General features: G+C 41.6%; 1 protein-coding gene across 1 annotated transcript in view; it reads left to right on the top strand.

Moving 5' to 3' along the window:
- The first annotated feature begins 221 nt into the window (after positions 1-221).
- rspo3 (R-spondin 3) overlaps positions 222-7,223 on the top strand; it is a 14,005-nt gene continuing 7,003 nt past the window's right edge. The window contains exons 1-5 of the mRNA XM_005743186.2: positions 222-1,137; positions 4,866-5,060; positions 5,604-5,747; positions 5,891-6,037; positions 6,180-6,365. Coding sequence (XP_005743243.1) covers positions 1,041-1,137; positions 4,866-5,060; positions 5,604-5,747; positions 5,891-6,037; positions 6,180-6,365 — 769 coding nt within the window. The 5' untranslated portion in view covers positions 222-1,040. The remainder of the gene's footprint in view (positions 1,138-4,865; positions 5,061-5,603; positions 5,748-5,890; positions 6,038-6,179; positions 6,366-7,223) is intronic.

Here is a 7,223-nt window from a genome sequence, read left to right as displayed (position 1 = left end):
AACAACTGAGTAATGATCATCCAAAGCTTCATAGCAAAACCAAATAGGAATCACAGAGAAGCAACAGCTCACGTTACTAAACCCTCGCTGAAAAACAAGGTTCTCTCTCTCTCTCTCTCTCTCTCTCTCTCTCTCTCTCTCTCTCTCTCTCTCTCTCTCTGAACTCCAAAGTTTATTTAGAGGGCATATCCCAAGCTTCGGAGAGAGAGAGAGATCGACAGGGAGGGAGAGAGTGAGAGAGAGATAGCTGAAGTCATCAGCGGGCTGAGGGAAGTGAATGGGTCCTGCACGCAAAGCAGAAAAGCGCTGAAACTGTGGAGATTTACTTTGGTTCAGTTGTAGCTCAGCGAGAAGGAGGAGGTGTGCGCTTGGTGGTTAGAGCAACGCGAGCTGTTTAACGTAAAAACTTAATTTGTCTTTTCTGTTGTTGGTCCTGTAGTGGCTTTTACGTCAGCTGATGGTCAGATGAAGCCGAGACCCTCGGCATATTAGCGCAGTCTGTACACCGGGACGCACGGCGCATCTCTTCTGAGAAAGACTTGGAGAGGGAGGGAAAGGTTCATTTGGAGTTCTACAAATGGATTTAATCCCCCAAACTTCTCGAGAGTCACGATAATGCTTCATTAATCATTCTATTTTTTCTTTGCGACCTTCACTGATGTTTGATTCTACTTTTCTCCTCCTCGCAACGGATGAAAATCCATCTTTTTGGCGTGGTTGTTTGGTTTTTGTTTGGGGGTTTTTTGTTGGGGGGGATGTTCTTTATAACTACAAGGATAACGGATCCCTAACTCAGTCTGGCTTTCTTGGCACATATGTGGACCTTATCCAGGATGTTACAGTCTAAGCGGCCCAGGCATCATTGGGCCACTGTACATTACCATCACCACATATCACCACATTGCTGGGGGTCCCGCTGTGTCTAGGAATTACCTGCAATCCCGCCTCTGTCTTCGTCTGGGGACAGAAAACGGAATCTTATTAATAAGTGTTTTGGCGAACATTGACATTGGCTTTACGAGTCTCACCTCTGGGCTACTATGCAATTACAACTCTCCTTTGTTTTGATCATCTTGCACTGCATGGATTACATTGGTTGTCAGCAGCACAGCAGCTCCAGGCACCGGCAACATAAACGTGAGTAAAGTGCTGTTCCGCGCCACAAAGTCCTATTATTAGGCTTGTATATTATTTCTTCTAGTTTTTAATTGATATTCACTTAATTTCATCTTATGCTCAACAATATTTATTAACCGATTTCAGTCGAAGTTACGAAGATCTGCATCGTACATTCTGTTGCCAATATTTAGTCTTTGGTCAGATTTCTTAATCGGTTACATTAATTTTGCGCCGTGTAATAAATTGACAGATATGAAAGTAAACAAACAATCCTCCTGATGCGCTTTTAAAGTGATCACCAAATCAAAACATCATCAAATAAAAGTTCAGGTGACATTTAATTTTTCTGCATATGAAACAGGATTAAAAGCAATAATTAACAAATAAATAAATAGATAAAAACAAAATACTTAAAACAACAACAACACATTACCATCACCCATACTCCCAACTCTAATTTCTGCAATGGAGTTTAATAATTATGTATGTTTGCTTAATTTGGAAAACTGGTATTTCCTTTTTTTTATTTTATTTTTTTATTTTTTTTAAATGTATATATTTTGCCCGTGCCTAGACTGGGTGAGCGAATCAAGCTCTCTATTAAAACCCTTTTCCTTAATTGGATTCATTCACCTGAAGGCTGCAGCAGCCTCCCTGTGCGCTTGGTCTCGTGGTTCCCGTCGCTCTCTAGCGGTCAGCGGAGCAGACTTCATGCGCGGAGTTTGTTGTTTGTTTGGTTTCAGGGTTGGTGAATAATAAAGCTTTAGCTCATATACTTAGTGAGATTTACGTGAATTTGCTGCCTTATACTATAAAGTATTAAAAAAACATTTTTTGGAGATTTTTTTTAATCTGTTGGTGCACATCAGCAGGGTACATTCTGATGGATTCATGTTCTGGTGAATATGAATCCAAAATGTAACTCTTGTAATTGTGCAAAATGTTAGTCAATGCAAAACTGACTCCAGCAAACAGCAGAGAAGTTCCACACTGACTGTGAAGGTATTTCGGCTCTCATATATCTCTCTGGGGTCCAACAATATGTCTCCTCTCTTGGGCAATGAGCAGCTTTTTTCCATGACACTATGAAATAATTATCAATAAAGTATTTTTTCTGTTCTTCCTACGCACACTTTATCATTGAGGGTCTCCAGATGTGCTCTGTGACTAACTCCGTTTGAGATGAGCGGTGATAACTGGAATATTCCATGTATCGCTTGCCAGTATGGTCAAAACTGTCTGTGATCTACAACAATGGACCTTCGGAGTGATGTTTTTATCCCTGCCACCTGGGGCTAAAAGATCTCACTACACCTGTTTCTCTTTACATTGGATTGCAGAGCTCAGACCTGCACACAGGACCAGATAGATGTTGAATCTATCGGGCATGTAATGAGTTGATTATTTTCCCTTAAACGTGTGTTTGTACCACACAAATGTAGACATCAGTGTTTGCTTTAAACCCCCCGCATATTTTCACTTTCTGTGTTTATTTCCCTCTAAACAATATTAAAGAGCCTCTCAGCAGAGTGTGAAAGAGATGAAACGAGAACGTCAACAACTTCTGTGCAGGACGATACACTAAAATATGTTGTTTTACTCAAAAAGATTTAAAAAAAATGTAACCTCAGCATATATTGACATACTGACCCAATGTTAATTGGTTTTTGTGTTAAGGAGTAGGTTAATCTTCTTTCTTACAGACTGACTCAGTAACCATCAATTGATAGGCCCTTCTATGAATCCCAACTTCCTCTAAGAAAGCAGATATTAGGGAGGATGGAGGGTTTAGTTGGTGAAAGGGTGAATGAGTACAGACATTAGAGGGAAAGCAGGGGGTAAGAGTGAGTGGGGGTGGGTCAATGACCATTCAGTTAGCAGGTCCAAATCACCACACAGAGACAGAACCCAAGCTGTGAGCTTCCTGTCTGTGATGATTCACCCAGAAACAAAGGGGGCGGGTTAATAGTGGGAATTACATTAATATTATAGTTAATGAAGACGTTTCAGCTTCATGGAGGATGCTTTGATTTATGGCTAACAACAGAGTTTGTGCACAGTAAAGCCTGGGTGAATTGAGAGGCATGAAGGTAAGCATGTAACACAATGGATGAAATGAAGTGGGGGGGTTGCAAAAAAAAAGAAAAATAAAATGTGTATGTGTGCAAATGTGTTTATTATATGTGTAACTCTTGTTGTTATGCAAGTTACCACTGTCCAACTGAGGCTTCGTTGGTGCAAAAGCAAGGGGAAGGCCAAATTCCTGTGTTTTAAGGCTTCTGTGAATCAGGGCAACTTGGCAGGAACACATGTGGGCAAATGGACAGCAGTTGTAAAGATAGTCAGGATATTTCAAACAAAGTATCCATGATCTATGGTAAACTGACAGCTAAACCCTGAGTTGAAAATGCTGGCCAATGAAAGCCAGTGGCATGCAATGCCAAGACTGGGGAGGAAAACCAATTCCTGACGTTCTTGCAGGGGTTGCTTTTAATTTACCTGACATATGTGATTATGGCAACACCTCTCAAACAGAAGCAGCAGCGCAGGTGAATATAATAGTATATAAAACGTGGGAAATCTCTCAAAGACTCTTATTGCCTATATACTCACACAGGAGTCACTCCTTGTATGGATTAATATGTTTCTGTCACATAGCTGTCCATGCGAGGGTTTCTCAAAACCCTCCATTATGCCATTATTTAAGGAAGTGTGTTAACCAATGTCTTCATGGAGACAGCAACACTGTAGGTGCCTGGGACCTGATGTGCATGTCAGGTTGTATTCAGTAAATCACCTCTGTGGTTGTCCACTTTATCGCTGTTCATTGTGCTCCAATTTAAATCAGACACCAAAGAGCAAATATTATACAAGACTGTTATGTTTTTTCAAAGAAGTCATATTTCTACAATTTGTCACTATTAGCCTTTGTTATGATTCGTTTACTTAAAATACTATCACACTGATGCAAACATGTTGGAATTTGAGAGACATTAAACATGCCGGGGACAAAGTTGCAACATACAGTTAAAATGATTAAAACCTACAACCTGTACTTTCATCCATGGAAGACAAAGTGTGGTGAATCATCTCAAACTGGTATATAGTTGGGGAGGACAACTCTACTCTTGAATATATATCAACATAAACTAAACACTTCAGTACTTATGCACATAAACAGAGTTGCAAATATGGAATAAATTGCTGTCATTGGCACTGGGCTTTAAGTTAATGTGACATTAAGTGGTTTGTCTTCTGTTATGCAACCCTTGTAAATATATTTAATTCCTGGTGGAGCTAAATTTGCCTTTGGCCTCACACTTAAAGATGTGGATTTTAACCTTTTCTCCATTTTCATTTCATTCCCTGTTTTATTACCATCACTGCAAGATTTTAAAGCTATCGTAGACAGAAACTTGAGAATGCAAAACTCAGATATCAAGTGCTTGTTGTGAGTTTTGCCTCAATTATAAAAAGATATAAAAGGTTCTGTAACAAAAGCAACACTCTTGTAGTTTTGAAAAGCACTGGTATTCTCTCTCTTTTTGCCTTTTTATACAGTACAAAAAGGTGGAACATTGAAGGAATGAGTTATACATGCACTCAGAACTTTGAGTTGCCCTAAAATATCTGGAAAAATATGTCATATTTATTCATAAATATTCCTTTTTTATAAGAATCCTAATACTTTTTGTGTGTGAGATCTATATCTAATGTGAAACCCATCCACCCTCTCCTCTCGACAGCGATCTCTGGTGTGAGCTCAGGGTGCCAGCAGGGTGGCTGTCTGACCTGCTCTGACTACAATGGCTGTCTTTCCTGCAAGCCGCGCTTCTTCATGCATTTGGAGAGGATTGGGATGAAGCAGATCGGGGTGTGCATGACTTCCTGTCCGCCAGGCTTTTATGGCACACGCTCTCCTGAAAGAAACACCTGTACAAGTGAGTCAAATGAACTGCAAATATAAAAATTAAAAAAGAATTTTTATGGATATGTTAACTGACTGCATGATTCCCATAAAAAAAGAACATCCAAATTTAAACGAGCACAAGCACTGAAATATTCAGGCTAAATATGGTGTCTTTAAAAGCGTAACTTGACTTTGTGTGTATCATTAAATCATATGTCCTGCCTAGTGAAGTGTAGTATGGCATTAAGTAGAGGCCTACATGTTCCTGAACAAGTGAAAAACATGAGACTGACCCTGTTAGCATGTTTCCTTTTGGTGACATTATATGAAATCAAGAGTTGCTTTGTTTAAAATCATTTATCATGATCCAGCCTGTAAAACATTAATTTCCCCGCAGTGTCCCATATTGTTTTTCCAGCCTGACACACACACACACACACACACACACACACACACACACACACACACACACACACACACACAGTGACACCCTGTATATTTAACGTGCAGGACACACACGATAACTTGTATGGTTTAAATAAACGCTGGCGGTGGGTCTGTGTTTCTCCGTCAGAGTGCAGGTCGGAGTGCGACTCCTGCTTCAACAAGAACTTCTGCACGCACTGCCGAGCAGGATTCTACCTTCACCTGGGCAAGTGCCAGGAGAACTGCCCCGAGGGCATGGTCCGCAGCGACACACAGAGGGAGTGTATTCTCAGTGAGTACTCAGAGTTTACATTAATCAGGCATTGGGATTTTTTTTTAAGTTCACCTTTTATTTCATTTATTTGGGTTGCAGAACTAGTTTATATAGAACTACATTAAACATATTACATGCCAGATTACATTTTGTCTGTGCAGAGTGTCCTGCAGACTGTGAGTCATGTGTGAGCAGCGACATGTGTAAGCAGTGCCGGCCGGGCCTATACCAGCTCAGTGGCATGTGTCACCATGTCTGTCCAGAGGACTATGAGCCCAATGACAAACTCATGGAGTGCATACCGCAAGGTCAGTCCAGTGTGAGTGTGGATATGTTAAAGAAAAATGTCTGGTAAATAACCATTTTGAAAAAGCGAGTAACCCCATGTCAAAATTTTGCAAAATATTTATTATCCTTATATTTCCCCTTCTGCCAATTTCCTCCTGTCAGTGCACTGTGAGGTGGGTGAATGGAGCGAGTGGAGCCCCTGCTCGAAATCTGGTAGAACCTGTGGCTTCAAGCGGGGCCAGGAGACCCGCACAAGGCAGGTCATGCAGTACCCGTCGTCCTTTGGCAAACCCTGCCCTGAGGTCTCTGAGATCAGAGAGTGCATGGTCAGGAGGAGGAAATGTCCAGGTAAAGAAAAAAAAACATCATTTCTGAGAAGATGCTGTGACAGAGTAGCACTGCTTTTGTGCCCAACTTAAATCCCACGTGATGCGACATAAAAACACACAACCCTCCCCCCCAGAAGGAATTATCAAATAAGATGCTTACTATATATTACACTGTCTTTGGTAATTGCTGCTGACCCATCACACTTACTGCCAACATTGTATTTGAGCTACATGGCACGGTTTCAATTCTCTATGAATTCCAGACCACACTGCTTAAGCTTGAACAACCAGAGCTAGCCGTTCTTCCGCTCAGGACTACGACTGTTTACTCAGAGGACTGTCATTGTCGCTAGAGTGAGGACAGTGGGGAGAACACATGTGTGATGTTGCAATGGCTATGCTGCGTGTTTTCCCACGAGAGCTCTTTGGATTTTAAACAGTAAAACCGCTTTCTGTGCTCCTAGTAAACAGGGGATAGCGTGATTATTTCTAATGAATAGAGTGCAAACTGGTTTCAGACGGGCTCGTCCCCTTTTAAACCCGAAGCTGTAGTGCATTTACAATCATCTTGTGTTGTGCGTACTGAGCGTGTGGTTGCTGAGGTGGTTGGTGGCTACGGCTGGTTGTTTTTTCGCCTGGGCTCTGTAGTGTTAAATGACAGATTGCAGACAGGGTAGGAGGCTGAGATCCAGCCCCCTGGGGCCTCACACTTACAGAACAAACACTGTGTGTGTGTGTGTGTGTGTGTGTGTGTGTGTGTGTGTGTGTGTGTGTGTGTGTGCGTGTGTGTGTGATGCAGCAGAAAAGCAGTTGACTCTGGAGCAGAAACAGCCAGCTCAACATCAACATCCTCCCCCTGGGAGGCACGCGGCGACCA

This window comes from Pundamilia nyererei, unplaced genomic scaffold, assembly GCF_000239375.1.
Source record: "Pundamilia nyererei isolate P.nyererei 1_Seehausen unplaced genomic scaffold, PunNye1.0 scaffold00128, whole genome shotgun sequence".
NCBI classification, from domain to species: Eukaryota; Metazoa; Chordata; class Actinopteri; order Cichliformes; family Cichlidae; genus Pundamilia; species Pundamilia nyererei.
This window is presented reverse-complemented; position numbering and strand designations above follow the sequence as displayed.